This window comes from Podarcis erhardii, assembly GCF_964252035.2.
Source record: "Podarcis erhardii genome assembly, chromosome: 8".
In the NCBI taxonomy this organism is placed as follows: Eukaryota; Metazoa; Chordata; class Lepidosauria; order Squamata; family Lacertidae; genus Podarcis; species Podarcis erhardii.
Window position 1 is genome coordinate 34,451,542 of NC_138499.1, and position 19,298 is coordinate 34,470,839.

Genomic DNA, 19,298 nt, shown 5'->3' on the forward strand with positions numbered 1-19,298 from the left:
AATGGTATATTTTGGCAAGTTTAACTGGGGTCATGTACCATCTGTATATCATTTTCATAACATTTTCCTTCAGAGCATTACATGCAGTGAAGTTCAACCCAGTGGTCCACAACCTTTCCCAGTCCTCAAACATAATGTTATGCCCAATATCCTGTGCCCATTTTATCATAGCCGATTTAACCATTTCGTCTTGTGTGTTCCATTTTAGCAGCAAGTTATACATTCTAGATAGTACCTTGGTTTTGGGTTCTAACAATTCTGTTTCTAACTTCGATTTCTCCACCTGGAACCCTAACTTTTTATCATTTTTAAAAACTTCTTTAATCTGAGCATAATGTAACCAGTCTCGCACCTTATCCTTCATTTTCTCCAAACTCTGCAATTTCCAATTGTCTCCATCTTTTTCTAATAATTCCCAATATTTTGGCCATTTGGCCTCCATATTGGGTCTTTTTAGGGCCTTAGCCTCCAGAGGTGAGAGCCACCTTGGAGTTTTGTTTTCCAATAAGTCTTTATATTTCGTCCAGACATTGAACAGTGCTTTCCTGACAATATGGTTCTTAAAGGCCTTATTGATCTTAACTTTGTCATACCATAAGTATGCATGCCAACCAAAAGCATTGTTAAAACCTTCCAAGTCCAGCACGTCAGTGTCTTCGAGAAGTAGCCAATCTTTTAGCCAACAGAAAGCTGCGGCTTCATAGTACAACTTTAAGTCTGGCAGGGCAAAGCCACCTCTTTCTTTCGCATCTGTTAATATCTTAAACTTAATTCTGGGCTTTTTGCCCTGCCAGACAAATTTAGATATATCTTTCTGCCACTTCCGGAAGCACTCCGTTTTGTCCACAATCTGTAATGTTTGAAACAAAAACAACATTTTTGGCAATACATTCATCTTAATAGCAGCAATTCGGCCTAACAAAGAAAGCTTCAATTTTGTCCAACTATCCAAGTCTCTCTTAATTTCAGACCAACATTTTTCATAATTGTCCTTAAATAGACTCAGGTTTTTTGCTGTTATGTTTACCCCTAGGTATTTTACTTTTTTAACCATAGTTAGTTCTGTTTCTCTCTGAAACCTTTCCGACTCTGTATCTGTCAAATTTTTCCCCAACACTTTAGTTTTCTGTTTATTTAATTTAAATCCTGCCACCCGACCAAAATCCTGTATCAGTTGTAATACTCTTTTCGTACTAGATTCTGGCTCCTGCAGAGTCAAAACTAGGTCATCTGCAAAAGCTTTCAATTTGTATTGTTTCGCTCCGACCTGAATCCCTTCCACCAACCGGTCCCCTCTGATCAAGTTCAAGAGCACCTCCAGAACCGAAATGAATAACAAAGGGGAAATCGGGCAGCCTTGTCGTGTTCCTTTTTCAATTTTGAACTCTTCTGTAACCACATTGTTAACTATCAGTTTGGCCTTTTGTTCTGAATATATTGCGTCAATCCCATTCTCAAACCCCCGTCCCACTCCCATTTCATTCAAATTTCCCTTCATAAATTTCCAAGAGATATTGTCAAAGGCCTTCTCCGCATCTATGAAAATTAACACTGCTTTTGTATTTATGTCTGTTTGCAAAAGTTCCAAAACGTCAATAATGTTCCTAGTATTTGCAAACATATGTCTACCTGGGAGAAAGCCTGCCTGGTCTTTATGAATTACTTCATTAAGCACTCTTTTGAATCTACTTGCCAAAATGTCTGCAAATATTTTATAATCCACATTCAAAAGGGAGATGGGACGATAGTTTTTGAGTTGTGTCTTTTCAGCTTCAGATTTTGGTATCAATGTGATAAAGGCTTCCTTCCACGATTCCGGCGCCTTCTTCCCTTCCATAATTTCATTACAGACCTCCATCATTGGTTGGGTCAGATAGTCTTTTAATGTCTTGTAATACTTGGAGGTCAAACCGTCTGGCCCTGGAGATTTGCCCAGTTGCATGTTCTGGATAGCTTGTTCAATCTCTTGTTGTGTTATTTTGTTGTTCAGGATTAATCTGTTTTTTTGTGACAACTTTGTTAATCCATTTCTTTCCAGAAATTGTTTAATCTCAACCTCATCTTGCGGCCCTTGAGTGTATAATTTTTTAAAGTATCTCTGGAAGCACTTTCTAATTTCCATGGGGTTCTGGATATTTCTTCCTTCAATTTCTAGGTTTGTAACTGTATTTAATTTCTGTCTCTTCTTCAACTGCCAAGCTAGCAGTTTTCCACATTTATTTGCCGATTCAAAAGTTTTTTGTTTCATTAATTTAATCTTCCATTCTATTTCTTGGTTTATCAATTTAGAATATTGGGCTTGATATAGTTTAATTTCTCTCAGAATCGGCTGTGACTTCGGATTTGATCTTAATTTCTTCTCCAATTCTTTAATTTTCTGCAAAATCTTATCTTTCCTTTCATTTTGTGTTCTTTTCTTTACAGTGTTCTGTTGTATCAAGAACCCCCTCATCACAGCTTTGCTTGCGTCCCAGATAGTTCTTTTTTCCACCGTGGTGTTCATATTTATTTCAAAATAATCCTTCAAGGTTTTTTGGGCCTTCTTGAGAATCTCCTGATCTCTAAACAAGCTATCATTCATCTTCCATCTAAAGGAGCCGGTTGGCAATAGTGTCATATCCATCTTCAGCGCATTATGGTCGGAGCAGGTCTTTGGGCAGATTTCCACTTTTCTGACCTTGGGTGCCAGACCTCTAGATATCCATATTTGGTCGATTCTTGTCCAAGTCAGTTGGGCTTCAGAGAAGAATGTTCCCTCTCTTCCCAGGGGGTTCTTAGTTCTCCAAATATCAATCCAGTCCATATTGTCAGCCATTTCAAAAAAGATCTTTGGTAGTCTGCCGTCTTTTGTAACGTTTTGATTTTGTGACTTATCCATGTTTGTCGATACGACCCCATTCATATCTCCCATCATAATGATGTTGTTGTAGTCCAGATAGTCCAGCATAGTCTCATGCAACTTCTTGTAAAATTCCGATTTCCCGTCATTTGGTGCATAAATTCCTAATATCAGAATCTTTTCTCCTTGGTGTTGTATCTCAATTCCTAATATTCTTCCATGTTCATCTTTGAATAAGAATTTAGGTGACAGGCTCTCTTTTGCATATATCACCACTCCTCGCTTCTTTACTCTGTCCGAAGATATAAATTCTTGGCCAAGTCTTTTGTTTATTAACACCTTTCTATGGAGCCTAGTCACGTGTGTTTCTTGTAAGCAGATAATATCCAATTGTTCTTTTTTTAATATATGAAAAATTTTCCTCCTTTTTTCCGGGATATTGCAGCCATTAATGTTCCAACTCAAAAGTTGCAGAGACATCCTGAATAAATCTGGTTATTTTCCAAGGGGTGGTATCTTGTTCAGAGAATCTTCAGAATCCAAGGGTGCAGATGCCTCTGGTGTTTCAGGCCCTGGAAGTTGATCAATTCCTTTGTGAAGGTCCTCTCCGTATACGTTCAGAAATTTATCTCTGTCTTCCGGTGTTCTGATTTTGATCTTCTTCCCTCTAAAGGTAAAAGATAGTCCTTGAGGAAATTCCCACCTAAAGATGATTGAATTCTTCCTTAGTAGTCTTGTCAACTCCAAATAGTCAGATCTAAGATCTAGCAGTTGTTTAGGAATATCCTTGTAGATCTCAATTCTTTTGTCCAAAATGTCCAGTGACTTTCCGTAGTGTAGGCCCAAAATCTTATCCCTTTCCTCCTTTGACCTCAATATTATCAAACAATCTCTGGGCTTCTCTTTCTTTAGAAGTCTTCCGAGCCTAAAAGCTGAAACAATTTTAAAGTCCTTTTCCTCTAAACTCCAAAATTTGGAGAATTCTTTAGTCAGAAACTCAGCTAGGTTGCCTTCTTCCACTTCTGGTATTGCTCTTATCCTTAAATTGCTCTCCCTGTTCCGCAGTTCAAGCATGGACAAATAGGTCTGATGTTCACCTACTTGCTTGCAGAGTGGTCTTACCTCTTGTTCTAAATTTTCAAGTTTTTGGCTGGTATCTTCAGCCAATTTCCGATTTTCCCCTGCAGCCTCCTTCAATTCTCCGATTGCTTGAGTATTCTGTGCGACTTGTCCAGATAATTTATTTAAACATTCTATGTTCTGCTCAATTTTGTATGTTTGCTCATCAGCTTTCTTGTCCAGAGATTCTACTTTCTTATCCAAAGATTCTAATTTTTCAAAAATTTTCTCTAAAATAGTAGTGCTTGCCCCTGAGGCCATATCTTCCAGTTGTAATTCCTCAGTTTCTCCCTCCCCTGCCCGTGGCAGAGAAACAGTTTCGACCTCAGAGGGCAAAGTAGGCACAGATGATCTACGTGCCTGTGAGGCTGCGGTTAAAGTTGTCAAAGTTGTTTGTTTAGTTCTTCCTCTCCTTCTTGTACCACTCATTCCAAAGTTATCTAAAATTCAAGGTCAAGCTGAGTTGTTCCCATGAGAAAGCCCCAACACAGATGGTCACAGTCAATAAGGGGCCGGGAAAAAGAAAGTAAAGTAAAAGTCACTGTTATAAGTCCCAGATCCTCTAGGGGGAGTTTAAAATATTTCAGGGAAGAAATCAATTTCAGTTAAAATAAAGTCAAATTTCTAAGTCCAAGAACCTTCAATAAAAAGATTTTTCAGCAGAGTTAAGGTTTAGTGCAACAACAGTGTTTCTGATGGTGTAAGCTGGTAATCCAAATGCTTCAAAGTTACAAGTTCAGACTCTCTCAGATTGTTTCAAAGTTCAGATTCAAAGTATCCAAGCTGCAAACTGCAAGCTGACAGCTCAGTTTCTCAGGCAGTTCCAGCGCCTGGGGTTTTTAGTTAAAATATAGCTCCAAAGGGAGAAAGATTAAAATATAACTAAAATTCATAAAAGTCCAGCACATGAGGTTATTTATTCCACTTAAAATAAAGTTCAATGGGTGCTCAGATCGAATAGTTTAAAAGGTCTCTCTTTGCCTCCACTCTTCCACGCTCTTTGCGTTCAAGTTCAATGGGAGCGGAAGACGGACTTCCTGTTTTTCGTCAATCCGCTTTCAGCCAAATTTAATGTTTTAAAGTCCCGAATTACATACAGTCCGTTGTTTACTCACGGGTTGTTGTTTTTAAAGCATAAATTTCAGGAAGAAAGGTCAGCGCTCACTGGCAACAGCTACGCGGCTTCACTCCGCCGATTGCGGAACGACCCACAGCGCCGCAGCCTCCTCCGCGATCCGGAGCCCCTTACGAGGCTCCCTCAACGTTTCGGTGGCCGCTTCTGGCACCCGCCGGGTCCCAGGACCGCAGGCTTCTGCTGCCTGCGGTTTTCCGTTTCTGGGTCTCCGCTGCGCCGTAGCGGACGACCCTTTCTCGCGCGGAGCTTCCCTTCCCGTTAGGAAAGGGCAGCCATTACCCTTCGCGCCGCCTCCGGAAGACTTAGGCTTAACTTCTACCTTCAATGGTAGCTGGAAGTAGTAATTTGATTTTTAATAAGGGCATAGGAAGCTGCCTTATACCAAGTCAGACCATTGGTCAATCCAGCGAAGTACTATCTACTTACTGGCAGTGGCTCTCCAGGTTTGCCTCAGTGTGAGACAAGTTAATGGGTCTGAGAATACAGTCAGATGGAAACAATTCTTAGAAACCTGGTCCTTGACATATAAAAGGGATACCTGGGTGTTCAAAAGTGTTTTAAATGGATTATGTTCTTCATGTATGTGACCCCTGTATGTGGCCCCAATTGGCATATCCTGTAGTTTTCTTTTCCATCTAATCTCTTTGAATCACATGGTTTCTCTTTTACTTCAGGCAAGCACAACTTGATAGTATCTTTGAAGTATTAAATAACAACAACAGCAATACCATTTCCAGATGGACACCTTGCTCCATGAGTTGTTCAGGCTAGACCTGCTGGAAAGATGTTTCTTAGAGCTGTGCATACTGATAAGTCCCACTATGTTCAGTGATGCTTGCTCCCTAGTAAGTCATTTTAGGATTGCTGCCAAAGTATGTTTTAAGTGGTTGAGGATGTTTCTAAATTTGATTTGTCTGTTTTTTGTAGCAATTACTGATACCTGGTGCAGTGGATGGTTTGTTTGGATCACTGGGGGGGGGCAAGCATGCTAGTGTCCATTATTCCATAACAATGTACAATATTTATTTATTAGAACTTGATACTGCTCATCAGCAAACTCCTCTGGGCAGTTTACAAAAAGTATGAATTGATAAAATGCAAAATAAGATCAAACCTCCATTAGAAACAATAGCAATACAACTAGTGTAAAACCATAAAAAGCAAAACCAACAGCACTTCTGCAGATAATCTCAGATGTCCCCCAAGCTACTCACTTGGTCCTTCAGATGGAGTGTGACCCCATCAGGAACAGGTAACTTGCTGATCTTGCCAGGATTGAAGCACAGTGTATTGTTCCGAATCCAGTTCACCACTGCATTCAGACACTGATCCAGATCTTTCACAGCCTCTCCTGATTCATATGTTATGGAGAAATAAAGCTTCATGCTGCCAGAGTACTGATGACACCTTGCTCCAAAACGCCAAAGTTTAATGGCAGCTAAGTGCAACTACCATTGTCTGTATCCAATACTATATTTTGTTGCTCAGCAAGATAATGCTGAAACCTGATTCATTACTTTAAGTATATCTGATATTGCATGGTATTTTTTTTGTTATATTACTAAATATTATTGAAATTACTTTTTTTATTATATGAAGGCAATATACCAACTAGTTCTATGTAAAGAGGTTGATGTTTACGTCTAAAAGCTGGGTTAAATGTGTCAAGATGTTCTGGGATAAGCTGCTCTTAATATGTGATGTTGATGTTGTTTGATTATGCTTTCCGTGGACTAATAATAGAGATACCGATTAATGTTTTTTACATGACAGAAAACAATTGTGTTGATGCTGTTTCTAGTTATGGAAGCTGAACACTAGTAGGTGTGAGTATGTGCAGTCTTTGCTTTGTAGCTACACGGACAGCAGTACTGATGGAACCATAAATTCATCAGTGTTTTTAGGACTGGGACACTCCCACAACCTATCTCCAGTACCTATCACAATCTTCTATTCAATTTTTTTATTCAATTTTTCTTAAGTGCTTACGACTAGCCTTCCTTGGCTGTACATATATATAATAAACCTTCTTAAATGCTTCATTTGATAAAGGGGTCTGTTGCCTGCAAATGCTTATGCAATGAAAAATATTGTTCCTTGTTAAGGTCCCACAGGGCTTTTTGCTGTTTCTCTTTAGATTTTGCCTTGGGCCCAATAAATTACTTCACTTTCCCTCCCAGCGCCTGTCATTGCCTTTTTCTTAAAAATGACTTGATGGCATTTGTTTTGTGGTCAGTTTATCAACTCCGATATGAAGATTTAGTTAAGGATCCATAGCATGGATGGAGATAGTGTTGTCAGTCATTGTTAAAATCACCAGTTGTTAAAACAGTTTCAAACAGATTTTCATTGGCCTCTAACAACCCCAGCCAGTGTCACCCCCTACAGGAAACACCAATAGAAACATTTTCTGAAATTATTGAAACCAGGACGCTCAAAGCACGAATCTATTTTTAAAATACACTCACCTTCCTAACAGTGTAATTCAGTAAATGGAACTGCAGTTCTCAAAATACCTCTGTCCACTCCTTAGAAATTCCAAGTAAATTTCACTTGGCAAACAACAATAAAAAAATTGGGAATGGAGGTTACTTTCTTCATACTTTGGCAAACTATTCTTGCAGCAAATAGAATTTTATGTTGAACATGATTAGAGGTATATATGGAGAACTTGCAGCTAGGTTTTTTTTTGGGGGGGGTGTTTTTGCTTTCATACCATTAAAATTATGATTCACTTATCTTCCATGAATCCTGTGCTACATCCCACACCACTGTATTAGGCAAGTGAAGATTCATACCACTTTTAGTATATATCAACTGCTAGTGGGGTCCTGCTTTTGCCGCTATGAGAACAGTCTGCTGGACTAGATGGCTCATTGGGTTCATCAAGCAGGTTCATCTTACGTTCTTACTAGAGCTGACAGCCAGAGAGAAGACAAAGGTGAGAAGGAATCAAAGAGGCAAGAATGGATCCTGTGAACCAGTTCTTAGAACCAAACTAAACGTGATGTGAAATGCAGTGGTGATGTATCTGATAACAGATCTTCAGTTTATTTTCTAATTAGTCCCACATTATGGCTTTATGTCAGGAAACACAGATTGCAAATGCAGTTTTCAACTGGCTATACTTCTGTGACCCAGGATAATTTAATTTACTGCACTTAATTCATGCGAACTGAAAATTTAAAGAAGCATGTGACAAAATCTGATTTATTTCTAGAGGCAAAAACACTTTGTTAAAGATGTATAATTATAATTAATAAGAGAAATAGGACATTAGGGCTGTTAGATGGATTCACAGTATTCAGCTGAAAAATAAAATCATTATTGCTTTGTTGAAAGCTCCCTGGAGCTTACTTGGTGACTTTAAATTATGTACATGTGCATATTTTTTACATTTATATTGACATTTTGGGAATGTTTATAGAAAATGTGTTGGGAAACTAGCAATGCTAGAGGGTCTTTAGGTTTTAATTGCTGTTGTAACATTTATTTTCCTTCATTATTCTGAATGAGATTAATTTTGGTTGAGAGGAAATACCACAACATATTATTGAAGTCTTTTCTTAATTAATATTTAGAATAGTCCCAACAGTCCCTTCCAACATGCTAGAGATGGAGATCTGGCCTAAGTTTCATACTGTCTTATGATATTAGATCTTAGGTCTGATGCATACGTTTGACTGCTTGTGCGGTGGTAGCTGCTTCTAATGCAACATCTTGAGCACAGCTCCATGTACTAAGTTAAAAGCAACTCATCATGTAGCTTAAGGAGATTTTGATCATATCCCGAAAAAAGGAACCAACATGGTTGTCTTATCAAATTACTGTGAGCTGAGTATTAGGAAATATTTTCTATAGTATTGCTTAGTACTCTTGGGTTTTTTTTGCTCCTTTAAGGACAGTTACAAAGATGCCTTTTAAATTAACTGTACATTGTTATCTGGAATGTGACATTGTTATTAGGGGATAATTATATTTAATTTATAAATATCAAACATTTTTTCATAATAGACATGAGTATATTTGGTTGCAGAGAAAACTTTAAGAAAACCCTATTTTCTAGTTGGCTTAAAAATAATTGGCTTTTAACAACACTTTTGAAATAACTACATGTGTACAAGGTGTTTTGTACATAGACGTTGTTGGCACATTTGGAACTCAGGAAGAGGCAGAATTCCTGTTTGCACATACACAGGCAGAAGTTTTGCAGAATACAGTATGTGTAGAAAGTGGGAATAAGGACTGTGAACACAGTCCATGCACCCCTCCTCTACATCAAGAATCCTTTTACATGAGTGTGCATTTGAATTACTTACAAAAATTCTACAACATTTTATCTATAGACTATTGTTATTCAACACCTAAAACCATAAGGTGCTATGCAAAAACTAAAAACAGACTTTGTCCACACGCCTACAATATGAAAGTGAAGGAAAGAAAACAGTGAGTATCTCACAGAAAAGGGAAAGTAGCAGTGTTGGGCTCATAAGAAAAATACAAAAATCTGTGTTAGGGTTATATCTTTATTAGTCCAACCAAAATTATCTTGTAACTTTTGTTTGCTGATTATAGTTCTGACATGGATTTTAGATTGAATATCCTTTAGCGGACATCTTGAGAAGTTTGTGGGGAGCCACAATAGGCGAGCACAAGAATATGAATTCTGCTATTTCTGCCTTTGGCTTGATCAGTCAATGGCTTACCAAGACCAGGAACATCTTGGTAGTGGCACCTCATCTAAGGAAAAGCCTTCTCGAAAGGGCTCCTGGTGGCATCTTTATTATCTTTTCCAGGGCAATGTAAATACCTTTTTATTTAATTAGTTTTTAAAACTGTATCTTAAATCTAGAGTGTTGAACTTAAATCTAGAGTGTGGCATCTGTGAAAGGAATATTTTCTGCTGTCTTTTATTATTATTTATTAAATTTGTGTACTGACTTATACCAACATGTCTCAGGGCGGTTCACAACATGAAATCACAATATAAAATCGCAAAATGCATAATAAAAACAAGAACAATGGTTCCAATACCATCGCTATCATAAACTCACCAGATGCCTTAGGCATGCCTCTCTGTCTCCCTCCTTCCACTCCCCAATTGGTAGGGGGGACTTACCTTACAGGATTGTTGTAAGGAAAACACCAAGGACAAAAAAGTGAGTCTAAATGCTGATGATTATTATTCTAGGTATTTTGGCGTGGAAAAGGTCTGCTTTGTGCTGCTGTTTAAAAGGTCTTTAAATCCATTCCATGTGGTAAGATTAATGTGCTGAAAAATTTTCAGAAGTCAATGTTTTCCATAATGTGGTTGATATGAATCTTGCCATATGAAAATAAGTAAGGTACATGTGAAAACCCATTATTTCTTTCTAATAGCAACCAGCCATACACCCCTGCAAACTCACAAGCATGATGGCCTTCTCTGTTGTTTGTCCCAAGCATCTGGAATGCAGATATGTGTTGTTTTTGAACCTAGAAATTCCACTAGGTTATCACACATAATAGCTTCTGGTAGACCTTTTCTCCATTACTGTACTTGTAACCACCAGACATTCTTAATTGTTTTCCATGGGGGTTGTGGAGGGATCACATGCACTGCTCCTGCGCGGTCCAACTTTCTCTTAAGGGCAGGTTGCTGACCTAAAGTTGGTTTGTTCAGCTGAACTGTAAATCCTCAGTGTGTTGGGAATTCTGATTCTTCAGGGTTTTTGACTGTGGGGAAAACTGTAAGTACATTTGGTCAAATGCACTAACAACCCCGCTTCAGACATACAGTGGTGCCCCGCAAGACGAATGCCTCGCAAGACGGAAAACCCGCTAGACGAAAGGGTTTTCCGTTTTGGAGGTGCTTCGCAAAACGAATTTCCTATGGGCTTGCTTCGCAAGACGAAAATGTCTTGCGAGTTCCTGCAGGGTTTTTTCCCTCCCCTCCCCTTTTTCTAAGCCGCTAAGCCGCTTATCCGCTAAGCCGCTAATAGCGCTAATCCGCTAAGCCGTCAATGGGCTTGCTTCGCAAGACGAAAAAACCGCTAGACGAAGAGACTCGAGGAACAGATTAATTTCGTCTTGCGAGGCACCACTGTAACCACTTAATGGGGAAAGGTCAGGAGTGCTGGGTCAGTGCATGTTGTCCCAACCTCCTCCATGGATACAAATTAAGAATGGCTGAAGAAGACTTGAGTCTGATTCTTTTCTAAAGCTTGTTTAAGCTGCTGTGCTGGTCAACCCTATATGTGACAGTGAATTTCACAGGTATTTTTTTGTGTGTCCTTAACCTTCTGCCAGACACCTCTGTTGATAATAGTTGATAATTTGTGCTTATTTTCTTAGTATTGGAAAAAGTAACATTTTGTCTGTGTGTTGTAGGAGATATTTCAGTTGTTATAAATGATATGCAGTACAATATATAATTTATTCTGCATTGGGGGGAATAATCTGACTGCTTCCTAGACATTGCTAATCTTTGGAGAGCTTTAATTGTGATTTTGAGCGAGATCTATGCAGACTCTATAAGGTCTGGGTGAATTAAGTTTGGCAAGACAACAGAAAGTGAATCCAAGTTTGTTTCCCTAGTTGTTGCTTTTAAAAGCAGCCACCTTCTTTGGAAGCACTCTTCAGTTATACTAATGTAAGTCTGAAGCTTCAAAAATAGCACTGTTACCACAAGACAGGAACTATGATTAATTTATAACATAGGAATGGTGCTTCACTTAAGAAGTTTTAAAGACAATATCCGCTATATTAATTGTAAAAAAAAAATAAAAGTGGAGTTAGGTAGGATGCTAAAACTTACTCAATGGTCATTGTTCACATAGGACTTGAACATGGCCAGAGCACCATCACTTGAACCCAGTAGGGCAGAAGGTCTTGCGGGGGGCAGAAGGTCTCTTTTTGCACTAGCTCCCTGGACCAGGCTGGTGCAGTGAAACTACCACCAGTGGCATGCCTACCAATGGTAGTATCTGTCCACTTGCTATTTAGGCAGGGACATTCAAGTGCTCCTAATCAGTGGGCCAGTGGACACCCCCACTTCAACCAAACCCCCTAGAAATCATGGTTTTGGACTGCTCTGCCCAACTTCCTTCCTCATTAATTCAAACTAATTATGGTATGGCATTTGAGATTTTTTATAACCTCACAGACCAGTATGGTGCAGTGGTTAAAGTGTCAGACTAGGATCAAGGAGATTGGGGTTCAAATGTATACTAGGCTATGATCTTCATTGGCTGAACTTGGACCAGTCTCTATCTTTCAGCCTCACAGAGTTGTAAGGATGAAATCATGGACTGAAATATGAGTTTGGTGCATGACTTCAGTCATTTATTGGTGTGATAGGTCCAAACTCACAAATTACACTATTAATTAAGGGGGGAGAAACCATTTTATGTTGCTTTCTAAAAAATCATGGGTAGCGCCTGACGCTCCCCACTAGTTCTATATTACTAGGCAAATATATATTCCTATATACAATTGTAAATAAGTTTTAGGCTAGGAACTCTTCTTCATTAGCTACTTAAAATTTCATAGTGGGTACTTAATGAATGGCAGGCATTTTTATTGTCTAAAAGTGACTAGAACAGCCCACCTTAAGTGGGCTTCAGTCCTAGGTTTAGTTTCACTTTCCATATCTTACCACAATTGCCTGACTATTCAGGATCACATTTCACCACAGTGGGGATTGGTAACTTGTTAATGGAGGGGACCACTTCCTAATTTCCACTTATGCATTGAAGAGTTAAGTACATTATATTAAGGGTCAGGGTGTTTAATATTTATATTGCCAGTAAGATATATTTACAGAAACGGAGGACCGCATACAGTATCTTCATAATAATTTTTAAGTTTTAGGCAGCATTCCCATCTCTAATGGAATATAGCCTGCATTTGTTATTTTTATCTTGGTAATACAGTACAGTATTTCTGCTAACTGTGAAACTTGTCTTCAGCATTACTAAATAAAATGTCTGTTTAGACTAAATAGCTGCTGCACATTCCAGTGGTAAATGCAGATGATTTGGGTGCAAATCATGTATTCCCCCAAAGATATGCATATTTATACCTGGGTCTACTCTGGAAAGAGTTCAGAGTATTACATCTCAAGAGGGGCTTGTTCCACACAGCACAGTGCATTGTGCATGCCATCCCTGTGCCTCTGCCCCAGTCTGCCAATGTGGTTCTGTCCCACATTGGAATTCTGTCCTGCCTGGAATTCTGGCTCCATCCTTCGCCTTCCCAAGGAGCCTCATGTAAAAGGACACTCCCCCCCCCCAGCACAGTCTGTTCCCTCCCCTGTTGTCTACCTACTCCACTTGCTTACGTATATGTCAATAATCAGACACTGCAAATAGTTTTTCCTTATTCTGAAAATAAGGAATGAAAAAATACCCTGAAATATCTAGCTGTTTAAAGTTAGAAGTGTTAAAAAGGTACGATGCTACCATTCATTAGCATGCAGCAGGAATGGAACTTGCTTTTTAGAAGGCAATCCTGTATGTGGTTGCAAGGGGGTGGATGTTTGATGTGGGAGAAACAATAGGAACTGTAGAAAAAGCCAGGAGTGGCTGCCCTTAGAATATGCAAAATCGTAGGAAAGCACTCGTCTTCCTTTTCTTTCTATCTGTGAAATCTTTTATTACTTTAGCATTCTGCTTTAATATTGTAATGTCTGTAATATGGTATATTTTGACATGTCCTGGGTTGGCTTTTGCTTTTCTTTTTTCAGCCATCATGTATGTAATGGGAGCACTTGGTCCAGCAGCAGGATATTTATTAGGCGGAGTTCTTATTGGGTTTTATGTGGATCCTAGAAGTACTGTTTATATTGACCAGAGTGACCCTCGTTTCATCGGTAACTGGTAAGTTGCAGCCATATGTCTGTTATGCATGAGAATGACCATTGACATTGGATTCATGATCCAGCTAATAACATCTTTTTGAAGGTGGTTAAAGCAGCTTAACATTTGACCGTGTCCTTGGCGGTTCTGAGTTTAGAGTAACTGCAGTGCGTGATGCATCTGTGGATTGTTTAACCAGATTGATTGCTGGTTTGTCACTTATTTTTTTCTGTTGTTTGCTAGTTGTACATGTAGAACTATGAATAAATATTCAAAGTTAAAAAGGTTTTTAAAAACCAAGTTCTTTACCATTTGCAGCAAAGCCTTTAGATTCCCTTCCTGGAGTATGTGTATGTGTTTCTATGCCAATATCAAGCTACACTTCTGCACTTCCAACTATATAGGAGTTAATATGTGAGAATAATTCAATTTGCATAATTAGTCATGCATTCTCATTTTATAGCTTGCTGTTGTGAGACATTGTACTGGCACAAATTTTGATGCTCTAACATGTCTACTTGAGCAACAGAGGGGTTGTCACAATAAAAGATTTATGCAGATTTGTGGGCAAGATAGCTAAATGGACTTTAAACGTAAGTTGCCAGGCGCAAACAACAGAGATGGGCATCACCTTTATGCCCTGCTTGTGAGTTTCCCAGAGATGCTGGAGTAGATAGACCTTTTGGTTAGAACCAACAGGACAATTCTTACTTGTGTTTCGCTTGCCAAGCAGCCCATGCTGTAGCAGTGCATTTTCAGATTAATTAATCTCAATTAATCACATTCCCCTTCTGTTGGGAGCACAGAGTAGCTTCCTATAGATGTATCAAACATTCTTCCATCCAGGTACTGACCATGATGATATCTGATTAGTGTTAACAACTTTAGCACCCTAATTTCTTCTTGCTGTTCGCTGAGATAGCCAAGTTGACAAAGCACTGTTTAGTTTTAGCAGCAAGTGGGTTAGAAACAGCTGCAACGACATTAAAGGAGCAGCAATAATTATATGAGAGTCACAGGGGAGGGAGTTAACAATCTAACCATGAACAATCTAGCCATGACAATAATAGTGGTGATCTTGAAGAAATATGGCCTTAGATTTTCCAGACATTCAGTGCCAAACATCTGCCAGAAATAACTGGGTGCTGTGCTATAATTAGGCACATTTACAAGGCACTGAGTAGCCATAAAGCCTATGGCTTCTTATTTCTACCAGATGCTCCTTAATTGGTGTTCTGCAGATGGTACACTCAGCTACTTAATGGCCAGCAGCTGGTGACCTAGGAATGTGGGAGGTCTCCATCTCTCTCTACCGGTATATATTCATTCTGGAAAATCTAACACAGGTAGAGTAAGGTAACTCATGTGAACCACGCACAGAATAGAATATTAGGGCAGAATAATACCGAGTCCATGTCAGCATCCAGTTCTGCAATGTTTTTGCTCCAGAAAATATTTTCTTTCAGAATGGCTGTACATCAACCATACAGTTAAAAAGAAAACTCTGACTGAACTGGAACGCAACTGAAGTTTGAGAGCCAAATTTAGCTTAGTAACTAGAGACAAAAGAGATGAGGAAAAAGTTGCATCAGTGGTCACATTACTGATAGGTCACAATGACCAGAATGTATGTTATCTAGCCTTGGAATAGGCTAGCGTTTGGGTCTGAACTGTTACATTGAACACGTAGTCTGCAGCAATGGGCAGCGGGTGGGATCAGTTTTGGGGTTGTGCTGTCTGGGGAGTGGGGAATTAATTTCCCGACATTAAGAGATCTTGATTGAATTACTGTCTTCTAGTGTGTTACAAATGTACAAAGCTTACAGTGGGTCTATAAAAACATTTAAAGGCAAAGGTAAAGGTACCCCTGCCCGTCAGGGCCAGTCGTGACCGACTCTAGGGTTGCGCGCTCATCTCGCTCAAGAGGCCGGGAGCCGGCGCTGTCCGAAGACACTTCCGGGTCACGTGGCCAGCATGACGAAGCTGCATCTGGTGAGCCAGCATCAGCACAGCACACGGAAACACCGTTTACCTTCCCGCTAGAAAGCGGTCCCTATTTATCTACTTGCACTTAGGGGTGCTTCGAACTGCTAGGTGGGCAGGAGCTGGGACCGAACGACGGGAGCTCACCCCGCCGCGGGGATTCGAACCGCCGACCTTTTGATCAGCAAGTCCTAGGCTCTGTGGTTTAACCCACAGCGCCACCCGCGTCCCACATGTAAACATTTGGTTTCCTACTAAATGCTGAGGAGGACATGCTTAATTCGCTGCTGAAATAGACACCTGCTGTCTGCCTTAACATTCATTTCAAACTTATTTGGGTTTATACTGCAAGTGCTATTTGCCTACTTGATTGATATTCTGTCCCCTAGTTTTTGCTGATTTAATAGAAATTCATTTTGTATCATATATTGGCTTGATTCGCACATTATATGAAGCCGTGGTTTGTTTATGGATTAAACTTTAAGCTATGGTTTTTTAAACAAACAAACAATCAAATAAACCATGGCTCATTTGGTTTGCTTTCTAGCTGCTCTTGCCTCATGGCTTTACACTTTGGTGAACATCTGTGATGGGATGGCCAAACAAGCTGTGGTTAAATGAGGGTGATGGATTCATACCTAATGCCAAATTATAGTTAAAGCAAACCAAGCTTTGTCAGTCTCTTAGAAGCCAGTTCATGATTTGGCAGTACAAAAATCCTAGTTAAGCTGCTTGGTTGGGTTCACACATAGCTTAATAAACCATAGTTAATAAACTGTACTTTAATGTTATGTGCAGACCAGGCTGTTTGTTTCTTTCTGATTCTAGTTGTGACTCTTACTTGTATGCCAGTTTTTTAATTTTAGTCACCATGTGACTCTATAGGATTTTTCGCTCTATAGGACACAACTTTTCCCCTCCAAAAATGAAGGGGGAAAGTGTGTGTGTCCTATGGAGCGAATGCAGGCTTTTGCTGAAGCCTGGAGAGTGAGAGGGGTCGGTGCGCACCGACCCCTCTTGTGTTCCAGGCTTCAGGAACCTATCCGCAAGCCTGCGGAGGCTCTGCAGGCTTGCGGACAGCTGCCTGCAGCCCGAAGCCCGGAGAGCGCGACGCTGTGCACCCCGGGCTTTGGGCAGCTGTCCGCAAGCCTGCAGAGCCCGGCGGGAGTTCCCGCCGGGCTCAGAAGGCTTGCGGACAGGAGGCTGCTGTCCCTGAAGCCAAAACAGCAAAAAGGGGCGCTGCGCAGCCCTCTGTCTTGCTGTTCCAGCTTCGGGAGGGCTGCGCAAAGCCTCCGCAGGGCGGTGGGGTGAAGGCACCCCACCACCCTGCGGAGGCTACTAAGGATGTCCCCGAAGCCTCAATCCTTTGGAGTGCAGCTGCGCTCCAAAGGCTTCAGGGATCTTTGAGGCTGGCGGTGGGGGAAAGCAGCGCTTCCCCCCACCCCCAGCCCCACAAGCTCGGGGGGCAGCGGCAAGGCCTGCTCTTGAACGCACCTTGAATGCACCTTGTTTTTGAGGGGGAGAACAAGAAAAACATTTTTTTTCCTATTCTCCCCCTCCTATGGTCCAGTGCGTCCTATGGTCGGTGCATCCAATAGAGCGAAAAATACAATAATTAGAACTACATTGGATGTTTTCTGTTTTATAAGATGCAGAGAATCTTTGTACAGTCTCAGTCACTAGTTTTTGTTTCTGGTTGCACTACACATATAGCTCAGCTGCAATTGTTCTTTTTTATCTCTCAACTTCAGGTGGAGTGGGTTCCTCCTTTGTGCCACTGCAATGCTTTTTGTCATACTTCCAATGTTTACTTTCCCCAAAAAGCTTCCACCTCGACACAAGAAAAAGAAGAAAAAGAAGATGCACGCTGATGATGTTTCAAGTGATGATGATATTGTAAAAGAAAAAGCAAACAGTAAAAGTCAGGTAGACCATGAAGTCCCTGCTTCAATGGGATTTGGAAAGAACGTTAGAGGTAATATATGTTTTTTAAATAACAGATTGGGGTGAGGTTTAAAATCATACAATTGCTGTTAGTTTCTGCTGAAAATTGATAATGAAAGCCAATAGGCAATAGTGCACTTGGGAAATGGGAGAGTAACCAGTGTTTTGTATCATATGGTATTCTATCTCAGGACCACCTGTAATCTCTGGCTAATCCACAGTTGCTGTTGGCTAAATCACAACATCCTGGCACATGCAGTCAGTGCAAAGCATGTCAGGATCATTCCAGACATTTGCCGTGTTCCTCCACACCTTCATAAATCATCATGTGGCCACATCCTCTCACCTGCCCCGCAATTCTCTTGCCTCATATGGATTATGTAGCTGTGGAAGAATGTAAGAATATGACCAACAGTTTTTGTTACTGCCTTAGATAAACTGGAAACAGCCTCTGCATGGTGGCTTTTGTCATCACCACCAGTCACGATTCCCTAGTTCCTCATCATGTAGATGGTCTCCATGCTGGCATCTGTCTAAAAATGAGAACTGGCAGGTGCTTAGGTAAATATAGGAAGCAGTCATTCAAATGAGGTGTGGGTTAGTTGCATTCACAACTATTGTCTGGACACTGGAAATTCTGAAACTGAAAGTGCCTTCCAACTGGAAATTGCAGAGCAATGCTAGTTATTCTAATAACTTGTCATGAAAAAAGTATAAAGTTTAGTAGCCAGAAGTTGCAATTATATGTGTAGTGACCAGGGGTTAAGTCCCTTTTAACGCATTGGTACAGTGGTACCTCGGGTTACATGCGCTTCAGGTTACATACACTTCAGGTTACAGACTCCGTTAACTCAGAAATAGTACCTCGGATTAAGAACTTTGCTTCAGGATGAGAACAGAAAGCGTGCGGCAGCAGCGGGAGGCCCCATTAGCTAAAGTTAAGAACAGTTTCAGGTTAAGAACGGACCTCCGGAACGAATTACGGTAAGTATGTAACCAGAGGTACCACCGTACTTACTTTTGGGGTTGCGGGTGGCGCTGTGGGTTAAACCACTGTGCTGCTTGGGCTTGCTGATCGGAAGGTCGGCGGTTCGAATCCCTGCGATGGGGTGAGCTCCCATTGCTCGGTCCCTGCTCCTGCCAACCTAGCAGTTCGAAAGCACATCAAGTGCAAGTAGATAAATAGGTACTGCTCGGGCGGGAAGGTAAACGGTGTTTCCGTGCACTGCTCTGGTTTCGCCAGAAGTGGCTTAGTCATGCTGGCCACATGACCCGGAAAAACTGCCTTAGGAAGCGGACAAATGCCGGCTCCCTCGGCCTTTAAAGCGAGATGAACACTGCAACCTCAAAGTTGTTCATGACTGGACTTAATTGTCAGGGGTCCCTTTACCTTTACTTACTTTTGAGTGGACATGTATAGGTTTGGCTGCAAATTACTGCT

The 19,298-nt window shown here is 40.5% G+C and overlaps 1 protein-coding gene across 4 annotated transcripts in view; it reads left to right on the forward strand.

Annotated features, from left to right (window-relative positions):
- The window catches only part of SLCO5A1 (solute carrier organic anion transporter family member 5A1), a 65,968-nt gene that overhangs the window by 23,248 nt on the left and 23,422 nt on the right, over positions 1 to 19,298 (forward strand). For all 4 annotated transcript variants that reach the window (XM_081874138.1, XM_081874136.1, XM_081874139.1 and 1 more), the window contains 2 exons: positions 13,819 to 13,951; positions 17,665 to 17,888. In XM_081874138.1, coding sequence (XP_081730264.1) covers positions 13,819 to 13,951; positions 17,665 to 17,888 — 357 coding nt within the window. The remainder of the gene's footprint in view (positions 1 to 13,818; positions 13,952 to 17,664; positions 17,889 to 19,298) is intronic.